The 24896-nt window shown below is 50.5% G+C and overlaps 1 protein-coding gene across 2 annotated transcripts; it reads left to right on the top strand.

The window, feature by feature from the left end:
• The first annotated feature begins 1909 nt into the window (after positions 1–1909).
• ITFG2 (integrin alpha FG-GAP repeat containing 2) lies at positions 1910–24896 on the top strand. Of its 2 annotated transcripts, none has more exons than XM_075120701.1 (12): positions 1910–2105; positions 5774–5869; positions 6370–6411; positions 8499–8676; positions 9054–9193; positions 9817–9965; positions 11789–11883; positions 16750–16803; positions 21092–21183; positions 22684–22801; positions 23531–23704; positions 23871–24896. In XM_075120701.1, exons 1-12 carry the CDS (start codon positions 1995–1997, stop codon positions 24020–24022), a joined length of 1401 nt encoding a protein of 466 aa, XP_074976802.1. In that variant the 5' UTR covers positions 1910–1994; the 3' UTR covers positions 24023–24896. The 2 variants fall into 2 exon arrangements, with proteins under 2 accessions (XP_074976802.1, XP_074976813.1); XM_075120712.1 differs by lacking the exon at positions 5774–5869 and adding an exon at positions 5681–5728 and having other exon boundaries at positions 1979–2105.

A 24896-nucleotide genomic window follows, 5' to 3' on the forward strand; every position in this document is an offset into this window, starting at 1 on the left:
ACAGTCTCCCAACTGAAGTTATGAGGGGGAATTTCAAGGAAGTAGAATATAATGGGAGTTGGAATTTGGCTAAGAAACCAGAACAAACATCCCTGCTCTGATGGAAAAAATAATTGGGTCTTATAGTGTCTGTTCCGGTTAAGATGTATTCTGTTTTCCTGAGACAGCCACAAGATGTCAGGAAGAATAAAACCAGAAAATGAAGATACTGAAGAGGGATTTTTTTATTATTATTTTTTGTTTTTAAGAACAGAGTTTGCATAGTCCATCAGAAGAGCACCCTCTTTGCTGCCTGGTGCCCATTGGAGATCTATGACAGTCTTCTCCTCCCACTTACTATTCTGTAATTCCATTGACTTCAGTGACGCTAACTCCTCCTTGCTTGCAGCAGTGGGAGTAAGAGAACTGGGCCCACAGTGTCCCTACCCCTTGGAAGGTTTTGAATATTGACACACTTAATGGTTGAATGAGTGGTTTGAGGGAAGAATTGCTCTGTTGGCCTTGTGTGATGCGCCACAAGCATAAAGACAGCTCAGAAGAGAGAATTTCTGGTTGTATGTCATTAGCCTTCCTCACCAAAGACACCTATAGGTATCGTCAATTTAAAGGTGGGGAGACAGGTCAAGGCCATCCAGCCAGTCAATGGTCTTGGGCCTCAGGGTTTGTTTCCCCACCTGTAAAATATGAACACTGCCTGGATTAGACTCAGAGTTTCTGGACCTGCAAGCACCTCCACAGAGCTGATTATGTAACAAATTCAGCATGAGAAGTTTTACACAGGATCCATAGCCCAAAACAGGAACAGAGTTCTACCATCTTTTATAATAGTACTTGTATATTGCTTTTCGTTTGTACCACTACACCTGCTCAGAGAAGTTGCTTCCACCACAGGACAATGCAGATGGAGATTTCAGTCATCTGCACTGTAGTGACTGCAGCACAACTCATAAGCATCTTAATGGTAGACCTCAATGTGCTTTAAAAAGGAATGTAAGTATCCGTCCCATTTTATAGTTGGGGATGAGACCTGTGATTTGCCCCTGGTCATGCTGCAAATTAGAGAGCTGGGAATTTTAATTTCCTGCTTTCTAGTCCAGTGTTCCAACATATAATGCTTTCTGTGAGTAGCCTTATGGAGCACTACATACCAGAAGCTGGAGTCACCAGGGTCTCATCTTTATATTGAACTGAAGCTGGGCGCCGACAAGTGTCAAAAATGGCATCACGGGGCTCCATGATTTGTGGGTCTCGGTGACTCCAGAGCCAATGTGCTCAGTTTACAAGTAACAAGAGACGTATTTTTAACTGCGAGCCTGTCAGATTCAGCCTGGGATCTGAGAGTTTGAGCTAGGCTCTTCCCTTCTCATCCCCCCTTCCCCCGCATTGTTGATGTCCTCAGCGAGTCCCTAAACCCTGGTATCACCAAGCCCTGCTCTTCAAAACTTACGAGTCGAGCCCCCACAAGCTGAGACTGGCTCTCAAATCATGAGATTTTTTTAAAACTTAACAGCTGGTGGGGTCGCTGCACCCTGGCTTCTGCACCACCAATGGTGAGGCGTCAAGCTCCTCTCCACAGCCAGCACTGGTTTTCCAGGGAGAGCCGGGAGCTGCCCTGGATCTCCTGACTCCAGGCGCTGGGGCTTTACGCAGACCCCTGTGACAGCCAGGCTCAGGCTGTAGGCCCCACCCCTGCGCGCAAAGGGCAGGTGGGGCTGGAGAGGTGACCCCCACCCCTTGGCCTGGGGGCGGGGGGGAAGGGAGGACAGCTCGGCCCCCGCCCTCCCTTGGCTGCGGGACTCCAAGAGCCCGGCTCTGCTGCCCCCGCCCGACCACAGGCTGGAACCGAGTCTTTCAGGGACCGGCCCGTCACGTGATTACGCCTCGCTTTCTCCCCCACCCTCGGTGCGCTTTTTGAGCCTGTGGAGCCTCCGTAGCACCCCGATGGTCATAGAGAGCCGGAGCGTCGGCCCGCCCAAGAGAGAGAGACCATCTCTATGGTCGCCGCGGAGATGCGGTCGGTCAGTTATGTGCAGCGGGTGGCGCTCGAGTTCAGCGGGAGCCTCTTCCCCCACGCCATATGCCTGGGAGACGCCGATAACGATACGGTACCAAGAGGCGTCGGGGCTTGGGGTCTAAGGCGGAGAGGGTGATGTACAGGGCGCATGCGCGGGAGGGTCGGGCGAGCGCGGGAGGGTCGGGCGAGCGCGCGAACAGCTGTGGGAATCGGTCGGAGGAGTGGGCGGGGTCTGGCTCGGTATTTGCATAAGGGGTTCTGCTCGCGGGGGCCGCGTGGTGCGCCCCCTGGTGCTGCCCTTCGCTGGGCACCCTCCCTGCGCTGCGCTGCTCGGTGCTGCCTTCCCTCTGCTGCCCTCCCCCGGCGCCCTCCTTGCGCTGCCTTCCCCTGGGTCCTTGGTGCTGGCTTCCCCCTGGCACCTGCTGACTGTGAGAGCTGACACCCTCTTGGCATGAGTGGGGCTGCACTGGTTTACACAATTCACATTTGGACCATTATTTCCACACCTTTAAGGGTTAGAGACGAGTTCTGGAGTACGAGGTGGCAGCCTCAACACAAATCCTGTGCCGCCCCAGTTTGACCGGGGTCAGACTGCAGCAGTGCAAACCCTTGGTCTGGTCACAGGAACGCCGTTCAAACACTCCTGTTCCTCTCATCTAATATGGAGCAAACAAACCCCACTGCAGTGGGGTACTTTGGTCAGCTGCCACCATGAGGCTCCCTGAGCGAAATTTGTGACCACCAGCCTTGATTATTACAACTCCTATTCAGGAACAAAGCCACTGACCCTGAAAACACTCACTTCGTACAAAATGCAGGAGCTTATCCACTTAGCAACACAGGTCATCATGAACATGTAATTTGTTTCCCTACTTAAACACAAACTATCTGTTCTAATCAAAACTGTAGAAGGCAGTGGCTTCATTTGGCAACTAATAGTCACCGCCCTCTGTGACGGGTTGGATCACAGAAACCCCCTTGGGACTGCCACCTGATGTGCCAAAACTACATCTGCTCCTGTTTTCCTGTCCTGTCAGCTTAGGACTTCAGTGCCCTGCCTGGTTTGAGCCAGACCCGCTAGCCTGCTGCAAACCCAGACCCAGGTCTGAACCAAATCCCCTAACAGCTGTAGGCTTAACTGAAAGCAATTTGAGAAGTGTTCTTGCCTTTAACACTCAGGTGCCCAACTCCCAGTGGGGTCCAAACCCCAAATACATCCGTTGTACCCTGTATAAAGCTTATACAGGGTAAACTCATAAATTGTTTTCCCTCTATAACACTGATAGAGAGGTATGCACAGCTGTTTGCCCCCCCTCCAGGTATTAATACATACTCTGGGTTAATTAATAAGTAAAAAGTGATTTTATTAAATACAGAAAGTAGGATTTAAGTGGTTCCAAGTAGTAACAGACAGAACAAAGTGAATTACCAAGCAAAATAAAATAAAACACAAAAGTCTATGTCTAATCAAACTGAATACAGATAAAACCTCACCAGTTCCAGTAAGCTCTCTTTTACAGACTAGTCTCCTTCTAGTCTGGGTCCAGCAATCACTCAAACTCCCTGTAGTTACTGTCGTTTGTTCCAGTTTCTTTCAGGTATCCTTGGGGGTGGAGAGGCTCTCTCTTTAGCCAGCTGAAGACAAAATGGAGGGGTCTCCCAGGGGTTTAAATAGACTTTATCTTGTGGGTAGAGACCCCCTCCTCTCTCCTATGCAAAATGGAGTTTTGGAGTCACCTGGGCAAGTCACATGTCCATGCATGACTGAGTTCCTTACCAGCCAAGCCACATTCCTGGGAAAGCCCAGATGTGGATTGGCATCTCCAAGTTCATTGTTGGCTTAAGGGCTTCTTGATTGGACACTTACTGAGAATAGTCTTTTCTCAGGAAGCTGACCAACTGCTTCACTAAAACCTACTCAGAATCAAACAAGTACACAGGCAAAATTCATAACTTCGAATACAAAAATGATACATGCATACAAATAGGATTAATAGATTCGGTAGATCATAACCTTTACAGAGATATGTTACATGGCATATGTAGCATAAACTCATTCTAGTTATGTCATATATACATTCATAAGTATATTTTCATAAAACCTTATGGGGGGCACCATCACACCCTTTCTAAGCAATAGTTATATTCTGCTCATGGAAATTATACTGAGCAAATTCCTAGCGTAATGCAATACACATAACTGGAAGGGGCCAGGAGAGCTTGTAGGGAATGGCCAGCCCCAGGAGATATTTTTGAAATCCCTGCCACTTGGTGTATTCTAGTCCATTCCAAAGGCATAAGCATTATTTGTTTATATTACAGTAGTGCTGATAGGCCCCAACTGAGATCAGAGCTCCTTGGTGCTGAGTGTTGTACATGAGAAAGAGACAGTTCCTGTCTCAAAGAGCTTACACTCTAAACAGAGAACGGGAGGGGAAACTGAGGCACAAAGCAACAAAGTGACTTGCACAAGGTCACACAGTACATCAGTTGTAGAATCCCGCTCTTCTGAGTCCCACTCCAATACACTGGACAAATGTTTTATAAAGCATTTTTAACAGCTCCAAGGATGTAGTCTCTGATGGGGCTTGTCAGGGTTCCCTCCCCACTCTGAACTCTGGGGTACCAATGTGAGGACCAGCATGAAAGACCCCCTAAACTTATTTCTACCAGCTTAAGTTAAAACTCCCTCAAGGCACAAATCCCTTATTGTCCTTGGACGGTATTCGCTGCCACCACCAAGTGAGTTAGACAAAGATTCAAGGAAAAGAACCACTTGGAGTTCCTGTTCCCCAAAGTATTCCCCTGAAGCCCCTTCACCCCCTTTCCTGGGGAGGCTTGACAATAATATCCTCACCAGTTGGTACAGGTGAGCACAGACCAAATCCCTGGGTTTTTAGGACTCTAAAACCAATCAGATTCTTTAAAAAAAACCCAGACCTTTATTATAAAGAAAAAAAGTAAAAGAAGCACCTCTGTAAAATCAGGATGGAAGGTAATTTTACAGGGTAATCAGATTCAAAACACAGAGGATTCCCCTCTAGGCAAAACTTTAAAGTTACAAAAAACAGGGATAAACTGCCCTCTAAGCATAGGGAAAATTCACAAGCTAAAACAAAAGATACTCTAACACATTTCCTTGCTATTACTTACTATTCCTGTAATTTAGATGTATCATTCAGTAGGAGCTGGATTACTTGCTTGGTCTCTCTCTTTGTCTCCCAAGAGAACACACACAGAGCACAAAAACAAAGCTCCCCCTTCCCCTCCCCCGGATTTGAAAGTATCTTCTTTCCCCATTGGTCCTTCTGGTCAGGTGCCAACTAGGTTAATTGAACTGATTAACCCCTTACAGGTAAGGGGATTCTGCACCTCTGGCCAAGAGGGATTTTATATTACTGCATACATAAAGGTTGTTACCCTTCCCTTTATATTTATGACAGGGCTGATTTAACAATGTCCAGGGAGGGACAGGGAAATCTTCCCTGATAGTTGAATTTGAATAAGGTGCTCCAGGGAACCCCCTTAACCACTACACTATCCGGTGGAATAGAATGTTGTCTTTTATCTTATGTCTCTACTGCTGCTGCTCTTCCCTCCTTCTCCTGTTATCTCTGATCTCCCCTTTTCTCTCTTCTTTTCCATTTTCTGCTTCCTGTTTTGCAGCTTTACATCTGAATTCTGGTTTCTTTTTCCCTGCTGGGGATGATGAGGGTGGGTGTGAATTTCCCATCATTAACATTCTTCCCTTTTCTCCAGCTGAACGAGCTAGTGGTAGGGGACACCAACGGGAAACTCTGCGTGTACAAGAATGACGATAGCAAGCCCTGGGCCGTGCGCTCCTGCCAAGGAATGGTCTGTTGGGGCAGAGTTTGCCACTCCTCTGCGTTCTTTGGAGCCTGTGCTGTTTGTTTGCCTGGAATGCCATGTGGGAATGGAAAGCCTTCAGAGAAGAAGGCATCAGGGCTGGTCCTGAGGCCCTGCACAATTGCATCAGAGACCCTGCTCCCCGCCCCAATCCTGGGCTCTCACACTCTGGGCAAGCAGTGCTGTCCAAAGTGCTGAACAGCCACTCGAGAGAAAGTTCTTGTTCCCTCCTCCATCCTCGTCCTTTCCCCCGTGTGCAGAGGGTTTTGCCCCCAAGCTCTGCGTGGGAAAGCCAGGTTCTGCCATTGGGCCTGGCCTCACTCCTTTGTCTGAAGGAGTGAGGTTAGACAGGTCCTCAGCCAGAGGGATGCTGACTTTGAGGACGATCCTGAGGGCTGAAGGATCACTAGTGCAGGCTTAGCCCAAAGTATTGATGTATGTTTTCTTTGCTCCTTCCTGGTTTCTGAAGTCCCTCTCTTTTCTTGCAGCTCACCTGCGTTGGTGTTGGGGACGTGTGCAATAGAGGAAAGGTGAGGGCATTTGGCTCCCCCCCAACCCCCCCGCAGCAATGCTCACACTGGAGGAGGGAGATTGACCTTTGACATGTGCAGTTGTTTGGGGTTGCAGCACGTCTGAAGTGGGGAGGAGAGTCCCCCAGGTTCTTTCGCCGTACAGCCCTTCCCGGGTTCTGAGAGAGCTAGCACTGCTACTGGTTTAAACACTGTCCCTCAATTAATGTCCTGTATGAGCCACAGACCGGCCTGATGAGTAAGCAAACCAACACCTTACTAGGGAAGTGACCTGCCAATGACTAGTGCATCTAACCTGTATGGGCATGTTTGACCCTGGAGTGTCCCACCCGATCCTCATGTGTACTACTTGACTGTGCTGGGCCCTGTGGTGCAGCTGTTGCCTGCCTGCCATTCACTTGTGTGCACTTAAACTGGCCCTTGCAAAGACTGAGATGCAGAGCAGCCCAAGCGCCATTGCAGACTCCAGTCCGTGTAATAAGACAGCTCTTGCTGGGCCATTATCTGGGAGAATTAAACCCGGACCTCTGGATCCCATCATCTAAACTCACGTTCCATGGCTTAAGTGCTATAGCAGCCTCATGAACCATTATACACTAGAGAGAGAGAGTGTCACACTATGTGAGTGTGATGAATAGGAAGGGACTGTGACAGTTGAAGACTTAGGCCTGGTCTGCACTAAAAAGTTAGGTCGACCCAGCTGTGTTGCTTACGGGTGTGAAAAATTCAACCCCCTGAACGATGTTGTTAAGTTGACCTAAATCTTGGGGAGGTAGATTACCTACACCAATGGGAGAAGCCCTCCTGCCAGCTTAGGTAGCATACACTAGATGCTCTTGTTATACCAATAAAATAAAAACCAGCAGGATCTTATTGAAGGGAAAAAGACAAAATACCACATTTATTGTGAATACAGAAAGAATCATAGTAAGCAGTTAGTCATAGCTATAACATTCCATTCAATCTCATATTTATTCACACATTCATTCATACAAACACACACACACAGGTTCTGCAAGGTTGTTAGCATAGTTACCAGCCTTAGAGTTGCTCATGCCAAGCCACTGGCCAGGTGGCCTGGACATGAGGAGGGAGCAGGGCCTTGTCAGTTGCTCATCTGATGCTCCTGGAAGTTGGTTTGCAGAATCAGACCCCAAAGTTCTCACTTTTTAGAGTCTGTTTTTATAGGAATTTCTTCCTATGCCAGTCTATGGGAATTGCTTCATCATGCTGTTGCTGAATCAATCAGCAGAGAGCACATTCCTGACGGCTCCGTGCTGCTAGATGTTATCTTGTTCTTTGGTTCTCCCATTCTTGAGGCTGTTGGGTGGATTCTAGTCTGCCGTCCGGGGATCCTCTGGTTATTTCCACTTGACGCCTTCTTCAGCCGATGGACACTGGATTCTTAGGCTGGCACCTCCCTGACCATTCGGTTATTATCCACACCAAGCATCCATCCACATACATCCTCTCTCTCTATTTTAATCACAATTGTTAATACAACAAAAGGGCGGGGAGTCTCTGGGTGCTGTTTCTGTTGTTACAGAGTATTGCTTTGAGTCTCTCTCTGTGTGAATTGCTTCGAGAACAGACTCTGTCTTAGAATGTACTAACACAATTAGCAGCTTGCAAGTTTCACACAGAGAGGGAGCGAAACAGTACCAAAAACCAAGAGACCTCTTAATTAGTAATACCCTGGAATTTAAACTATGGGGAATCAAACTCATTTTTGATTTTAATACAGAACTTCTGTAATATGATCCACCACTCTAGCGGTGCCACTGCTCTAGCGTTTCAAGTGCAGGCAAGCCCTTGGTCTGGTAAAGGTGACCAAGACGGTTGGATGCTTTGGCTCTGCTGCACTGCTCTGTACTTCCCAGACATCTCTCTGTGAGTGCGAGCTGGCTCTGGCGCAGTAGCCCCTGCACTGACCACACCTAGCCAAACACTAACAATTGGCCCTGCAGACAGAGCTCGCAGTGTAGTCACAGTTCATCTTGATGGCCCTGCCCTTGCCCCCGTGGTGGTCTGTTGCAGGCAATCTCACCACCTCTTCCATTGATTCAAGGACTCCCCTCTCCTCTCAGAATCTGGTGGTTGCCGTGAGTGCCGAGGGCTGGTTTCATCTGTTTGACCTGACTCCTCCACCCTCAAAGCATCCAGATGCGTCTGGCCACCATGAACCCCCACTGGCAGATGAGCAGAAGCCGGTGTTCAAGCAGCACATTCCTGCCAACACCAAGGTCATGCTGATCAACGACATTGGTGAGTATGTGGGATAGAAGGGGGCAGAGCAGGAGCTCAAGCACATGGCGATGGTAAGAGTAGAACAGGTGCATGGGGCTCAGCAGGGCAGTGCATGTACCAGGACATGAGGGAAGCAGGAACCCAACCCATCTTAGCCCTAGAAGAGAGGAGAGAAGATCTTGGGGCTTTTGGGGTGCTGCAGTTCATGAGCTGTTGGGGAGCTAGGAGGTCTGAGATTTTTCTAAGGTGCCCTTCACTGTGGTATCTGAGCCCTAAGGATCTTTGGGATCATGGTACAGCGGACGCTTGTGTGACTCTGTGCTAAGTGTGCCTGCAGGCAGTGGGACTGTGATGCCTTGATGGAAGCCATTGTTGTCTCCCTGTGTCCCCTGCAGATGGAGATGGGAAGTTCGAGCTGGTGGTGGGTTACACGGACCGTGTGGTGCGAGCCTTCCGCTGGGAGGACCTGTCTGAGAGCTCCGACCACATCACCGGCCAGCTGGTGCTGCTGAAGAAGTGGCTGCTGGAGGGGCAGGTAGGAAGCAGGGTGCCCTAGATGGAGGTATGTTGAGTATGGACTTCAGGAGCTAGGTCTCCCAAAGAGCAGAGCCCTCCAAAGGAAGAGGAGCCAAGCCCCAGTCTTCTGAACAAAAGATCAGCAATGGGTGCGTCAGGAGTGAATTTCCCCCCAGGGTTTGTGCGGTGTGTGCAGGGCAGCTGACAGGTGCAGGTGATTGGGTGTCCAGTCAGCTGCTTTAACCTTGCTCTGCTCTCCCTGAATCTAAGGTTGCCAACCCTCCAGGATTGTCCTGGAGTCTTTAATTAAAGATTATGTCATGTGATGAAACCTCCAGGAATACAGCCAACCAAAACTGGCAACCCACTATGGTGTTTCCATTCTCTTTTGGGGAAAAAGGATTGTGTCCCCCAACATGGGACTGGACATGTCATCTCCTTTGTTGAACTCGGTTCAATGCCTGTCGACTTTCTGGCAGAAACCTGCTTTTCCAGAGAGCCTGTTGCCTTGGGGGTGATTGGGGACACACTCTCTCTCTCACACTCACGCAAACACACACACTCTCTCCCTCTCTCCCTCCCTTTGGGAAGTGTACAGTCCTTCCACTCACAATCCTGCTTACTGTTCCTGGGCTGGTGCAGGTGGACAGCCTCTCTGTGAACCCGGGCCCTGATGGTGCCCCCGAGATGATGGTGTCCCAGCCGGGCTGTGGCTACGCTATCCTGCTCTGCACCTGGAAGCCAGACCAGCAGCCCCTAGCAGAGGGAGGAGACAGCTCTGCAACCAGCAGGTGGGCATTAGGATCCAATGGGACAGACATAGAGGTGCAGTTTTACAGACCTGCCACAAGGAGGCATGGTTGCACCACATTCTGATTGATGATTACACTCCATCTGCCCCCTTTACTTTGCATCCTCCTTCACTGCCTGCCCTCCTACTCCTACCCCTGTTCTGGGAGCATCCACGTGCTGTAAGCCCATCTATCTTCACCCCCAAAACCCTGGTGCTTGAGTGCTCCCTGCTTTGCTCTGCTATGGACTGAACGCTCTGGCTCCGCTCCCTGCATCATGCGTTTGCATGCCGGGCAAGGAGGTGCCACTGGGGTGTGGAGGAAATGGCTTGCAAGATCCAAAAGTAGTTGGGGAAGCTTGGGTGCTGAGTTGACGGAAGTGGATGGAAGCCAAGTGAATGCCCAGATAAGGGGAGGGAGGCTCATTGGGGGCCTGATCAGTGGGAGGGGGAGCCAGTAGGAAGCCCAGTCAGCCCTCTGAATCTACAGCCCCAAGGTGGGACTTTTCTCTTGTGGTTTTTATTGTTGTTGTCCATGCTCCCAGAGGTGTCAAAAGGAAGCTTTATAAATTGAATCCTGGGAGTTAAACAGAAAAACCCCATTCGTTCATCCAGTCTGTCTCCTTGGGACCAGGGCAGGCTTGTTCCCTCCAGAACCTTCTTGTGTCCTACCTAGCCAATTTCCCAAGTGAATAAAAGGCCGCCTTATAATATAATCATTTCTCTGCTGTTCTGGGCCTCAGGCCTAGTCCCTGCCAGTGGCACACAATAGTCTAGTCTCCTGACGGCTGAAAGACTTTGGCCTCATTTCGATTGTTAGGTTTAGAGTGCAGATGCTGGGTGGTGTTGGTGGCCCGGGATACACAGGAGGTCAGACGAGATGAACTGGTGGTCTCTTCTGGCCTTAAACTCTCTGACTCTATAGTGAGGGTGACTCTCAGGATCTTTCCTTTCCTTGTCTGAAAACTGGTATTCCCTTGGCTTTTCTGCTGTCTCTCAGCACCTTCTCAGGTGTCTAATTTTTTCCGCCAATATCATAGAATCATAGAAGATTAGGGTTGGAAGAGACCTCAGGAGGTCATCTAGTCCCACCCCCTGCTCAAAGCAGGACCAATCCCCAACTAAATCATCCCAGCCAGGGCTTTGTCAAGACGGGCCTTAAAAACCTCTAAGGATGGAGATTCCGCCACCTCCCGAGGTAACCCGTTCCAGTGCTTTCCTAATATCCAACCTAGACCTCCCCCACTGCAACTTGAGACCATTGCTCCTTGTTCTGTCATCTGCCACCACTGAGAACAGCCGAGCTCCATCCTCTTTGGAACCCCCCTTCAGGTAGTTGAAGGCTGCTATCAAATCCCCCCTCACTCTTTTCTTCTGCAGACTAAATAACCCTAGTTCCGTCAGCCTCTCCTCGTAAGTCATGTACCCCAGCCCCCTAATCATTTTCATTGCCTTCCGCTGAACTCTCTCCAGTTTGTCCAATATAACTGTGAGTGGTTCAGAAAGGCTCTTAGTTAATTCCTTCCCTCCCCATGATGCACGTATGCACTCAGATTTGCCACATAGGCCCTTCCCAGGTATTTATCAGCAAATAAATACAGTCAGGCAGTTGAAAACCCTGTGCTTTCTTAGTGACTGAAACATCCCCCTGATGGACTGATCTCCCCTGCCCATCTGCCCTGCTGGGACAGGAGGCAGTCTCCAGAAATCAGTGTGTGTAAAAATTCCTGCCCTGGGATTCAAGGTCAGTGACTGGGCCGCTCCGGGATTCTCTCTGGCTGGAATCCCTAACCCTTTCCCCTCTTATCTCTCCCTTCTCCCTAGGGAGGCCCCAGTTCGGGACGTTATCCTTCACCAGACGTCTGGCAGGATTCATAACAAGAACGTTTCCACTCATCTAATTGGCAGCATTGGCCGAGGTAAGAGGCAGAGGCAGAGCCTGCAGCAGTGCACAGGGCTGAGACCATAGACTTCCAGCTATTGATTCTGTTGGATTCTGTTAGAGGATGGGGATGTCACATAAACTAAATAAATAAATCCAGGAGCAAATCAGATTCCTGGAAGTGAATACCTAGCAGGTGGCCACAAAATTGGAAAGAAGCCTGGTCCACACTAGCCAGCTCCCAAATTACAGACTGGCCCCAGGACGTTACGATAGCTGAACAGTTTGCATTAGACCAGGGGTGGGCAAACTATGGCTGTGGGCTGGATCCGACCCGCCAGCTGTTTTAATCTGGTCCTTGAGCTCCCACTGGGGAGCGGGGTCTGGGGCTTGCTCTGCTTCGGCGCTCCAGATGGGGAGCAGGGTGGGAGGCCATTCCACGTGGCTCCTAGAAGCGGCGGCATGGCCCCGCTCTGGCTCCTACGCATAGGGGCAGCCAGGGGGCTCCACTCTGCATGCTGCCCCTGCCCCAAGTGCCACCCCCGCAGCTCCCATTAGCCAGGAACCACAGCCATTGGGAGCTGCAGGGGTGATGCCTGTGAACAGGGCAGTGTGCAGAGCCACCTGGCTGCATCTCCTCATAGGAGCCAGAGAAGGGACATGCCACTGCTTCCAGGAGCCGCCTGAGGTAAGTACCGCTTGGAGCCTGCACCCCTGAGCCCCTCCCCACTCCTGAACCCCCTGCCCCAGCCCTGATCCCCCTCCTGCCCTCTGAACCCCTCGATCCCAGCCCGGCACACCCGCCTACACCCCAAACTCCTAATTCACAGCCCCACCCTAGAGCCCACACCCCCAGCCAGAGCCCTCAGCCCCCCCTGCACCCCACTCCCCAGCCTGGAGCCCCCTCCTGCACCCTGAACTCCTCATTTCTTGTCCCACCCCAGAGCTCACATCCCCATCCAGAGCCCTCACCCCCTCCCGAACCGCAACCCCAATTTTGTGAGCATTTGTGGCCCGCCGTACAATTTCTATTCCCAGATGTGGCCCTTGGGGCAAAAAGTTTGCCCACCCCTGCATTAGACTCTTCTGTAGCCCCCATGCCCTGCCCTTTGCAGCTTCCTCCACTGGAGCCGCTCCCATCTCCCACCCTGTATAGCTTACTCCCATGCTAACATCGTCCTTGATCCCTGCTTTTGTGCAGCTGTCGCTCGTTCTCCCTGCTGCTCAGCCTGTGCCACCCTCGTGCCTTCACGTCAGCAGCTTCAATCCTGTCCACTGAGTCTGTTCATCTGCCACCCTCATTCTGCCGCACACATTCCCTCCTAGCAGCCCCTGTCCTACACCTCTGCCCAGCTGTAGCCCACTTTTCCCTTACCCTGCGCAGCCCCAGTCCCATCCTGGGCAGTGTCCATGCTCCAGTCCTTGCGCAGTTGCGCCTCCCATTTTGGTCTGTGTAGCCACCGTGTCCAACCTCTGGACAGCTGCAGGCTCCTCTTACCCCCTTCTGTGTAACCATCCCTCACACACAGCCACCGGCTCTCCTCTAGCTGCACGCACCTTCCTGCGTGCTCTGTGGGTTGGTCCTTGGCTCCCTCTCCTAGACTCCAGCCTAGCAGAGCTGCTGTAGACTCCCTCCTTCATGGGGGCCATGCTCAAGGAGGCATGAATTGTCAGGGCAAGTCACATTCTCTTTTTCTCTACTGCTGCGCTTGCCCTGTGCGGGAGGGAGAGGGTTAACCCCAACCATGCTGTCTGAGGAAGGTGTGGGGTGCTTTGCGGAGCTGGAGCAGTGAGGGGTGCCTGCATCCTCAGCATCAAATCCTCCCTGATCTCAGCACGCAGGGCTCCCCTTCGGCCTGTCACGTTTTCAGGATCTCAAACACTGCTCCAAGTACTGGGAGCACCAGGACGTGAAATCAGTTATTTCACTGCATGCAAAGCCCCGGACCTCGTACTGATTGGTGGAGCCTGCTGGCAAAGGGAGACGTGCAGAACAAGGGGAGACAAGGATCCCTGGTGTCAGAGCAGTGCCAACTGCTAGGGGCTAAGGACCTACATTTTGTAAAGGGGCTTCAGGAAGTGGTTTCTGTCAGTACACATCTCGGCATCCAGCCCTACCTGGCTTTCAGTATCACTTTACAAACACTGATGTGACTGTACATGAGAATGTTGCTTACTTGACATGAGCTGTTACCCAAAAGAGAGTCTTGTCTCCCTGCTGGGGTGTGTGTAGATAGCTAACACCCCCCTGCCCCCAGGCTGGCCAGCAAAGGTGCTGCAGTTCAGTGTCCCAGTCTCCCACAGTGAAGTTGTGTTCCTGCATAGTTACCTGGTGGCTGAGAGAAGGGGGAGCTACATATCAGCACTGGCTGGCTCTGGGGAAGCTACATATCAGCATGTAATCTGTGCAGTCCCCCAGTCAACTGGACCCTGCTTATCCTGTCACAGTCTTTTCAATGACAACTTGGTTTTTGGATATAAGTACTAGACACCCAGACAAAACAGCGTTGTGCCAGGCTGGGAGAACCACAAAGCAACGCTGTCTAGAAGCAGAGAGCTGGGTGTGCCAAAGTTGCTCCTTGTGTCGGTAGCTGCTCCTCTGTAAAGTGGGCGTTAAACCTCAATCACTAGGCAATTGCGCACCCTTCTAGGGTGATTCTCCCCATGCGCACAGTAGGTGGCTTAGCAGTTACACCGGTTGGATCTGTAAGACAAGATGTGAGCTGCAGAAGGAAAGTGGCTGAGTCAAAATGGGCATCCTTAGCAAACTGCCCTGCACTTCCTCTCCAGCTGGGTGGCTGGGTAAAGATAGTGTAAGTGGCTGGTGTGATCCCAACAGCAGAGCTGGTCTCCAAGGGAACATCTACATAGCAAAAAAACCCCACGGGAGCGCGGCTTAGAGCCCAGGTCAGCTGACTCGGGCTAACGCTATGGGGTAAAAATAGATGGTTTCAGAGCCAGGCTCCATCCCGAGACCGAACATCTACACATCTATTTTTAGCCCCGTAGTGCAAACCCTGCAAGCCTGAGTCCGTTGATCCAGGCTCTGAGACTTGCTCCTGCAGATCTTTTTTCGCTGAGTAGATGTATCCCAAGGGACCCCACTCAGTTACAGTATTTAACAGTGCCAGTCTCCATGGCTGCCCCTCTAATAGATTCCCGGGAGAGACATATGCCCCTTTCATGCCACCCTCCTGGTATTGCCTTTTAAAAATAAAAGCATTTCCCAGCCTGCGGACGATGGGAATGGTGCTGTGTTTGCCTTTGTGTATCATGGCACTCAGTTACATGGGCACACTATGTGAAAGTCACTGAGTAGCTGTGTCCAACCAGCCAATCAGCTGGTAAAGTGGGGCTCCCAAGCATCCAGCCAGTGCTTGTCAGGAGGGAGCAAGGCTGCTTTGCAGAGTGTTGCCCTAGTGCAGACTTGGGGGGAACTTGGCAGTGGCGTGGGACTGAGAGCTTTTCCGGAGAGACAGCGTTCCTCTGCAGATTTGCTCAACGTTTGCCTTTGGGAGTGCTTTGTGCTCACTTTCCCATACAGCCAGCTGATCCTGTTCCACCTTGTGGCCTTCCCCACGTGCCCCCAGCTGCAGCACCAGGCTGCATTCAAAGGCAAGGACAGGGGGAGGGAACGTATATTTGCAAGGCCTCTCCTGCTCCCCAGCGGAGCTGCTGCCTGCACTTGTGCATTTCTGGAGAATCAAGGGAGTGTAAAAGAGGCGATTAAACCACAGGCACCCATGGACCTGTAGCTGCAGCTCACATTACATGGGGAATCCTAGGATCAGTGAGCAAAACCAGCCAGTCCCACTCCCACTCACATGTAAACTAGCTGTTTAAAATTCATTGCTTTGTAATAGCCAGGGATGCCCTACAAGGGAAGGAAAGAGATAAAGAAAATAGGATAGTAACAAGATGGTGAAAGTGTGGTAAATAACCATTATGCAAAGTTTGAAGGCTGGGCAGAAATGTCTCCTAACATCTCAGGCTAGATACCTTCAGACCCTCCTGCAACACCAGTGCTATTCCACCTCCCAGTCTCTGTCCAAAGTCTGCCACATGTGTGGGTTGACGATGGTATTGTGGAGCAACATTCAATAGTCCTTATTTACACGTCAGTGAGAGCAGAGTCAGACTCACTGTTGTTAGCTTGATGCAGGCCCTTTAACTCAGGGGCAATCTCCAGCTCAAGTTGTTAAGTCACAATTCTGGGGAGAAGTGGGGAGACAGTCAAGCGGGGCTCTTTGGGCCCTGACCACCCTCAGCCTCGCCTCTGTGGGCTTTGGGTAGCAACTCCAGCTGAAGGGGGTGGACCATGTTAAAGGTTCCTCTTGAAACTGCCGCTGTCACAGAGCCCTTGAGAGGGAGACAGGCCAGGAGGGAAGGTCTCCCTCCTTGGCGGGGGGGGGGGGGGGTAGGGGGAGAAGAGATGCCAATCCAGGCTTCTCTGGGCCTTGTGATCAGTGGCTAGGAGTGGGCAGGACTGTGTGTAATAGCAGATCAAAATACTGGCCAAGCCCAGGGGGAGAGGAATCAGAAAGGGGGGGTGCAAAAGGCCAGAAACTGCAACAAGGACCCTTAGCTTGGGAGGGTAGATTCACTGAACCCCTTCCTTTCCCCTTCCCCCTCTGTGTTGTTTTCAGCTGGTCCTCCCCCTCCAAAGAGTCGGAGGAGATTGTACCACAGTGACCCATCCCTCCAGGAGAGCAGGGGAAGCAGATTCCTCTAGCTTGTCACATCCTGCCTGACCACAGCCCTGGTGCTCCATATAGAGGGGGAGAAGGCGATCGGGATGGTGGGCCGACGGTGAGAGATTAGGGAGGCTACAGCCAAATGTTGCTGCTGAGATCTGGGCTAGACAGCAGCATGAATGACATGTGCTTCTGTTCTGTGTCTGCAGGCTGCACTAAAGCGGATGCTGGCTCGGGCCTCTTTGCCCTCTGCACTCTGGACGGTAAGCCCCACTGCTGCCCTTGGATCAAGGGAAGAGGAAAGAAGGGATTGCCAGGGTGTAGCAGAGGCCAGGGCTGCCCGGGGGGGAAAGTAGGGCAATTTGCCCAGGCCCTGAGCCCCGCAGACGGCGGGGGCAATTTCGGCGGCAATTTGGTGGCAGATCTTTCAGTCCCTCTCTTCCTCGTTGTGGGCACTTCAGCAGCAGCTCAATTGCTCTGCTTCAGTCTTCTGTGGCAATTCGGCAGCTGGTCCTCCTGCCCTCTTCTTTTTTGGGTTTTTCTTTTTTTATTTTCCTTCGCCGCTTGGGGCAGTAAAACTAGCTTTTTTTTGTGGAAGGGGCCCCGGAAATTGCTTTGCCCCAGCCCCCCTGAATCCTCTGGGCAGCACTGGCTGAGGCCTGTTACCACTCCAGAGCAGAAGCATGGGGGTAGTTCTAAGGGCACACCGGAGGCTCAGTGCTACTGGATTTGGGATGGGATGGAATCAGGCCTCTGAAGTACCCTTAGAGCAGTGATATTCAGACTGAGCTTCGGGAGCCGCAAGTGGCTCATGTGTCTCCTGTATGATTTAATTATTAACCAGTCAGGATGCTTTTATGATGTTATTAACCAATTAAGTTATCAACTTGCGCAAAGTTATTAACTTATTTGCTGTGAGAATAATATACGCTAAATATTTCCCCATCATACTGTTCAAATATGAAAAGTCCTATAGTAAGTGATACAATGAATTCACACTACTCTGGCTGTTTTGGGTAATGTTGATCACTACTTTGGCTCGTGAACCACTGAGGTCTGAGTAGCACTGCCTTCGAGACATGCAGGAGGATTTGGCCGTCGAGGCTGTTGCGCTGGCATTATTCCTTGTCCTCATCTCAAATACATGCTTTCATGTGAGTATGTTATGGGGAGAGGGCTAAAGGTCCCCACCCCTCCCTGCACAGGCCTTTGCTCTTGTGCCCACAGGAGCTGAGAGAAGAGGCATCACCAAAGAGCCAAGCTCTGATTCAGCCAGGTGTGTGAGCAAAAGGCCAACTCTAAGCACGTGAGCAGTCCCATTGAAGCTAGGCATGTGCTCCAGTTTCTTGCTGAATCAAGGCCTTGCTCCAGGGGTTTGTTCTCTACAGGGAAACGGAAATGTTTTTTCTCAATGAATTATTCCTAGCAGTCGTCTGCACTTCGCTAGTGGGCACCTTGCGTCCATGGGTTTCAAAGCACCTTATAAAGATTAATTGCTGAAGCCACGCAAAGCTGCCGAGGGAGGGAAGTATTAAATCCACTTCACAAATAGACAAACTGCGCTCTGGAGAGGGCAGGTGACTTGCCTAAAATCAAACAGCAGGTTCTTAGGAGAGGTGAGACTAAGAACCCAGATATCCCCTGACTCCCAATCCACTGCTCTAACACTCCCTGTGTGAGACGCCAACATTAACAGAATTTAATGGTCAGGATCACCAATGTTGTTAGATGTTCGGCTGCATGTGTGTGTTTTCCCTGTGTGCTGTCCCAGCCCTGCACAGACAGCTGGCGCAGCAGATCTCAAGCGAACTGCTCAATGACCACAAGATCTGTTAAGGTACGAAGGCACCCAGCCAGGTTTATTGTCGACGAAGCAAAGTAATAGCACCTGGCAGACTCTATGAGGATACTAAAACACGTATGCCCATGACAATGGACGCAGCTCAGTCAGTGGCGGGACTTTCCACTGCCCCCTAGGCTGGCCAAAGACACTCCTTTTGAGACACTATTTTATATATCCGTATAAACAAGTTACATATTGCCCCTTTAACATAGTTAGTTGATACCCTCTGACGTAGCCAGTTACCAACCATCACCTTATACATTTCTATTTATTACACTGTTATCCTGACCTTATATTTAGGAGGGGTCAATGTGTTCCTGTTATTTTTGGGGAATGTTTTTGTACCATCATTGATATTGGGATGTTCTGGTACCACTTTTTTGGACTGCGTTTCATGAGCACTCTGTGCCTAGCACTATTTAGGAATGTTTTTGCAATAGCCGCCCTGTTCTGGCCAGGTTCTGTGAGCTTGCAAGCAGGCAGCGCCTGTCATTTGCTGACAGCCTGACTTCTGCTAACTTTGCTTTATATCAGCAAAGCTTGCCCGCTACTTTAGCTCAGACCTCATACCAGGCCTCTCATACATGGGCTTATATTTTAGGCTCTCTTCTACTACATTGGCATACTTCCAAGTCCATTTGCGCACTAAGCTGAAATGCCATACAAATAATGCCATCTCTGAAAGCCTCTGGAAAAGAGCAGGGAGGCATGTTCCTGACACTCTTTGCAGTGGTTGGGTTGCTGCCAAAAGCAGCAAGGTAAATGAAGTCGTGGCAGAGGCAGTGGTGTGCAGTGGACTGAGCATGGGCCTGGGAGCCAGGTTTCCCTTGTCATGTCCCCTGTGATAAAGAAGAGACAGGATTCAGGTGTGATAAATAGAAAGGGAGGGGATTCTGTATTGAAGCTTTTGGATACAGACAGGATCCTGTGATTCTCACTGGCTCTTTAGGCAGTTCACCAGTCTGGGAGCTAAAGTCACTGTGCAGGGTCTCCCTAAATCCTGGCCGAGCCCAGCAGTCATGGAAGAGACGTGCTGACTATGCTATGGTCCTGAGTTCTAATCCTGGCTTTACTACTGACTTGTGTGGCCTTGGGCAACTCCCTTAACCTCCCTCAGACTCAGTGTCCCTCTCTGTAAAGTGGGGCTAATGATACTTACTGACTCCACAGGGTGTTGTGAGAATTAATTAGTGTTTATTCCGTGCTTTGTCTCACAGACACACCTCCTCTGTGAGTCACAATCTCCTAGCAACATCCCTGTGCCAGCTACAGCAATTGCTGACATGGGAGAGAAATGTTAGGAAAGTATCAAGTGTGTTTTAGCTTCTCTTAATGTAATTTGGCAGCTGGGAACATAAAGGAGAGGCAGCTCCATGTGATCAGCCAGCTCTCTGCAGTCCCCAGCTAGAGCTCCCCAGATCCCCAGGGATCCATGGGTCACAGCTGGAGAACCTCTGGCATAAGCAGTGTCTGATTTGAGATGTTAGGGCTCATTGTGTGTCTGTATCTTATTCTGAGAAAGCATTTCAGTCCATTTCCCAGCTGTCTCAGAATTCAATCCAATTATCAGAGCTGCTGCCATTTTTCCTCTGAATCTCCAGCTACTGCTGACAAGCTAATGGGTCATCATCGTTTCCGGAGATGAGAGACAGCACTTTGTGTGTCAACCATAGCCTGCACTACAGGGCTGCCTGTCCCTGGGAATTTGCAGATGGAAGCCTCTGGATGGGGCCCAGCACGTTGCTGGGGGACACTACGGTTCCCAGTGATATTCTCACAGGGTTAGGCTCTGCTGCATATCATAGGGATAGGGGATGTTGGCACGTCACCTTGCTTTGCTCTGAAGTCTGCTCAGCTACAAACAGAGTAAGCCTGTAATTCTTGAGGTGGCCTGGGCATATTCAAACGTCCTCCTCCCCAGGGTCAGAGCATGTTTGACTCAAATACTGAAAAGTACCCCTGGCAGCACAGCCCCCTCCCGCCCATTCCCTGCAGATCCAAGGCGCTAAATCCATGGTACGCCCACATCTTGAATACTGCGTACAGATGTGGTCTTCTCATCTCAAAAAAGATATATTGGCATTAGAAAAGGTTCAGAAAAGGGCAGCTAAAATGATTAGGGGTTTGGAATGAGTCCCATATGAGGAGAGATTAAAGAGGCTAGGACTTTTCAGCTTGGAAAAGAGGAGACTAAGGGGGGATATGATAGTGGCATATAAAATCATGAGTGGTGTGGAGAAAGCGAATAAGGAAAAGTTATTTACTTGTTCCCATAATATAAGAACTAGGGGCCACCAAATGAAATTAGTGGGCAGCAGGTTTAAAACACATAAAAGGAAATTCTTCTTCACACAGCGCAAGTCAACCTGTGAAACTCCTTCCCTTTGGAAGTTTTGAGGCTAGAACTGTAACAGGGTTTAAAAGAGAACTGGATAAATTCATGGAGGTTAAGTCCATTAATGGCTATTAGCCAGGATGGGTAAAGAATGGTGTCCCTAGCCTCTGTTTGTCAGAGCGTGAAGATGGATGGCAGGAGAGAGATCACTTGATCATTACCTGTTAGGTTCACTCCATCTGTGGCACCTGGCATTGGCCACTGTCGGCAGACAGGATACTGGGCTGGATGGACCTTTGATCTGACCCAGTATGACCATTCTTATGTTCTCATGTGGTTAGATGTTGTCTAAGCGTCTCCTTCTCCCCTTCAGGAACGTTGAAGCTCATGGAGGGGGCGGATAAGCTGCTGTGGTCTGTGCAGGTCGATCACCAGCTCTTTGCTCTGGAAAAACTGGATGTTACCGTGAGTGTAAATGTGAACAGAGCAAAGACCAGAGCTGAGAGAGGGTGACTGGGGGTGGAGACACTGAAAAGCCTCTTTGCCACCTCCCGCACAGAAGAGAGAGCAGGGCATCCTGGGATTGTCCCATGTTCACATAGAAAGCCCAAGAAAATGGAGCCTGTACCACATGCACTGTAGTCACTCAGCTAAGGAGCTGGGCTCTGACCCAGAGGGCCCAGTATTACACTGTATAGTCTTTCCTCTTCCTTCCTTGCTGCCTGTCCTGTTCTCTGAGTTGAATGATTTTGCTCCTTCTTGTTAGGCGGAATAAGGAATGGGATGGAGAATAATATTATAATGCCAGTGTATCAATCAGTGGTGTAGTCTGCTGTGGATATTGTGTGCAATACTTTTCACCCCATCTCCAGGAGGAGGGTGCAGAACTAGAGGGGGTTCAGAGAAAGGTGATGAGAGCAATCAAGGGCCTGGGGAAACTCTCCTGTGAAGACAGGTTTAAAAGATTGAGATTGTTACCTTGGCAGATAAGAGGGGACATGCTGAAAGTATGTAAAATAATGAATGGCCTAGAGAACGTAGATCTGTTGTGTCTGTCTCATAACACAACAGGGGGGACATTCTATTAAATTAAAATATGGGAAATTCCAAACTGAGAAAAGGAAGCACTTTTTTCACACCATGAGTAATTAGACGGTGGAACTCACTGGCACATGAAGTTGTTCAAGCCAAGAACTTAACAGAATTCCAAAAGCAATTGGACATTTATGTGGCTCTCAAGAGCATCCAGAGTTATAATTAATGATGCCACACATTTGGAAGGAATATTAAACCTTGTGCCTCAGGGCTTAAAGTGTTAGACACCAGAATAAGACCTGTATGGGGCAGGTTTCCTCCAGCATTCTTGCACCTTCTCCTGCAGCACCTGGTGCTGGCTATTGTTAGAGTCGGGACACTGGGCTAGATGGATCTTGGGTCTGATGCAGTATAGTAATTCCTATGTTCCTGTTCTTTGGAAACCCTCAAAAGCCTGACTCTTCCTCCACAGCGGGAGGTTCAGACTGAGATGCTTGTAGGCGAATAAGGCAGCTGGGAAGTGTTTGAAGCTCTTGTGGGGGAAGGAGGAGGAAGCAGTCACTAGTAGGGGGTCAGGATGCTTGTCAAGGATTGCGGTGGGGAGAATGAGGGGTTGAGGGCACACAGGACGGGGGAGGAAGTGACTGGTGCCATCTATAGTTTATATTGTAGGGTAGACTGAACCTAGGGAGGCCACTGGCACAAGGAGAGCCCAGATGCCTTTTCCCTAAGAACAGATTATCGGTATCCCTTATCAGGAGGCTATCCAGCTGTGTGCTGGGATGCTGCATTAAACACAGGTTATATCAGAGGGGAGGAATGGATGCTGCTTGCTGTGGGTTGCTGGGATTCCTGTGTATCTCTCTAGACGGCTGACGCTTGTGCTAATCAAAGCTCTCCCCACTCCCCCTACCTGTCCGACTCCGGCAGGGCAACGGGCACGAGGAGGTGGTTGCCTGCGCCTGGGATGGCCAGACGTACATCATCGACCACAATCGGACTGTGGCCAGATTCCAAGTGGACGAGAATGTTAGCGCGTTCTGTGCCGGTGAGTGGCCTGCCTGGCGCCTGCATCTGAGACGCGCAGGCCTGGCTGTGACCTGAGCTGCTGACTGCGCTCCATGAACTATGTCACTGCTGCGCTGGGAGAGGCAGAAGCCCCTTGATTCTGTATCCTGCCCTGCTGGGTGGGTGACTGTGTGGGGAGCCCAGCTGATCTCTTCTTCATATTGCTCCGGGGAAGAGGCCTGGTGAGAGGGAGGGATGCTAGGAGACCCATCCCTGAAGAAGCACAGGTTTCCTGCCGCCCTGTGCCACTTTTACCTCTTGCTGACCCCCCATGGGTGCTGTGCCCCTGCAGTCTGCTGGTGAGGCCCTGTCCCATCAGGGTTTTTTCATTGGTTTTCTCTGTTCTCCCCCAAAAGGCACATCTGCCCACAGCTGAATTGCTCAGGCACTTGCTGCACAGCCAGCCTCCTCCTGCCACCATGTGACTAAGGGTCCATCAGGGAAATTCTGCACACCAGAGTCCATGTCTCTCAGTGCAGTGCAGCTCACCACTGCACTAGCTGGTAGCCAGAGACTTTCTACCCCATCTTAGATCAGTAGCACAGTTGGGCACAGAGGAGAGAGTTAGGCTACTCCATTGTGTTTGCCTTACCCCATCCTGTGCCTTCTGATCTCCCATGGCCTCCCCCTTACTTGTCTGCCCAAGTTACCTCTTCATTTCCTCTGCTCTTCACTAACTGCTGGTGGCTCCCTCCCTGGCTTTTCCCAGGCCTCTATGCATGCAAAGGAGGCCACAACAGCCCCTGCCTGGTTTACGTCAGTTTCAACCAGAAGATCTACATCTACTGGGATGTGCAGCTGGAGAGAATGGAATCCACCAACCTGCTGAAGATACTAGAGACCAACCCAGAATACAGGGACCTTCTGCAGCAGCTGGGCGTGGGTGAGCATTGCACAGTCTACAGACGTGCAGCGAGAAGGGGGATGGGACGATGGGATAATGGGAGGATCTGTACGTGGTGGTAATAGCTGGGGCTCCTAGGTACCTTACTGGGGCTAAAACGCTTCTCACTGGTGGTAATACTGCTCTTTCTCTGCCTCACTCACAGAGGGAGATGATGTCTCGGCTGTCAAAGATCTGATTCACAAGACCCTGTACTTCCCAGAAAAGCAGCCACAGAACAGCCCTTGCCAACATCGGGGCCCTGCTGGAGCAGACTCCTCCAGTCACCCTACCAGTGCCCAAGACTTGTGTACGTAATAGCACCTCTTCTCACAGTAGTGACCCTTCTTTAGGTGTTGGCTACAGTCAGTCATTCATGTTGCACCAAGCTCAGTCTGTATCCGGGATCAATGAGATCCTTCCCTCCTTGTCAGTCTAGGCTTCCAGCAAGCTAGCAGCAGCAGACAAGCCACTGTGTTAGAATTAGCCTTCAGGTTAGGGCTGAGGTAAGGTGAGCGCTCGGATGCTGGTTTTATCATTGAGGGGTGGTGAGTTCGTTGCCCCTTTAGTTGAAGCAATGAGGGTCCAGTTCCTTCTGTTCTCTGGGGTGCCACCATTAGAATTAAACTCTCAGCAGCCATGTTCTCTGCTGGTCAAAGAGTTGTGCTTGTGAAGGGAAAACAGAGAGCAGCAAACTTGAGTCTAGTCTTGGTACATTATTTGTGCAGTCCCTGTGGAGCTGATCCCCTGAGTTCCTAGCAGCTTATGAATGGGGGATTCGCTGGGGGTAGAGAGGGCTTTTTGATTGTTCTGGATTTTTTATCACATGTCCATATGCCTGAATCACTAAATAGACCTGCAGCATTACCCCTGCTTCAGTTCTGACACTCCCCTTGATCCTAGGCCTCCTCTCACAGCAGCAGCTTCCATTCACACGCACAGCTGATTTGTTTCCCGTGGTACTAATAACAGGGAGGTGTGTGGCTGATGCCTGAGGAAAACTAGGCAGCTCCAGCAACAGTGCTGGCAAAAGGAACCCAAACTGCTAGGAATGCAATCAGGAGAAAGTTGAACCCTCATTCTGGTTGGTCACATAAAGACTGTGGGCCAAGCTCATCCCTGGGATGACTGTTTGTTTATACAGAGCAGTCAAGAACTGGACAATAAATCAAATCCATTCTTTGTTCTCTGA

Source organism: Caretta caretta, chromosome 1 (assembly GCF_965140235.1).
Source record: "Caretta caretta isolate rCarCar2 chromosome 1, rCarCar1.hap1, whole genome shotgun sequence".
NCBI lineage: Eukaryota > Metazoa > Chordata > Testudines > Cheloniidae > Caretta > Caretta caretta.

Bases quoted from the DNA above. Each gene is read 5' to 3' on its own strand.
- ITFG2 (XM_075120701.1), top strand. From the start codon at position 1,995: ATGGTCGCCGCGGAGATGCGGTCGGTCAGTTATGTGCAGCGGGTGGCG. The intron at 21,184-22,683 runs GTGAGTGTAAAT...CGACTCCGGCAG, and splicing joins TGGAAAAACTGGATGTTACC to GGCAACGGGCACGAGGAGGT. The intron at 23,705-23,870 runs GTGAGCATTGCA...CCTCACTCACAG, and splicing joins TCTGCAGCAGCTGGGCGTGG to AGGGAGATGATGTCTCGGCT.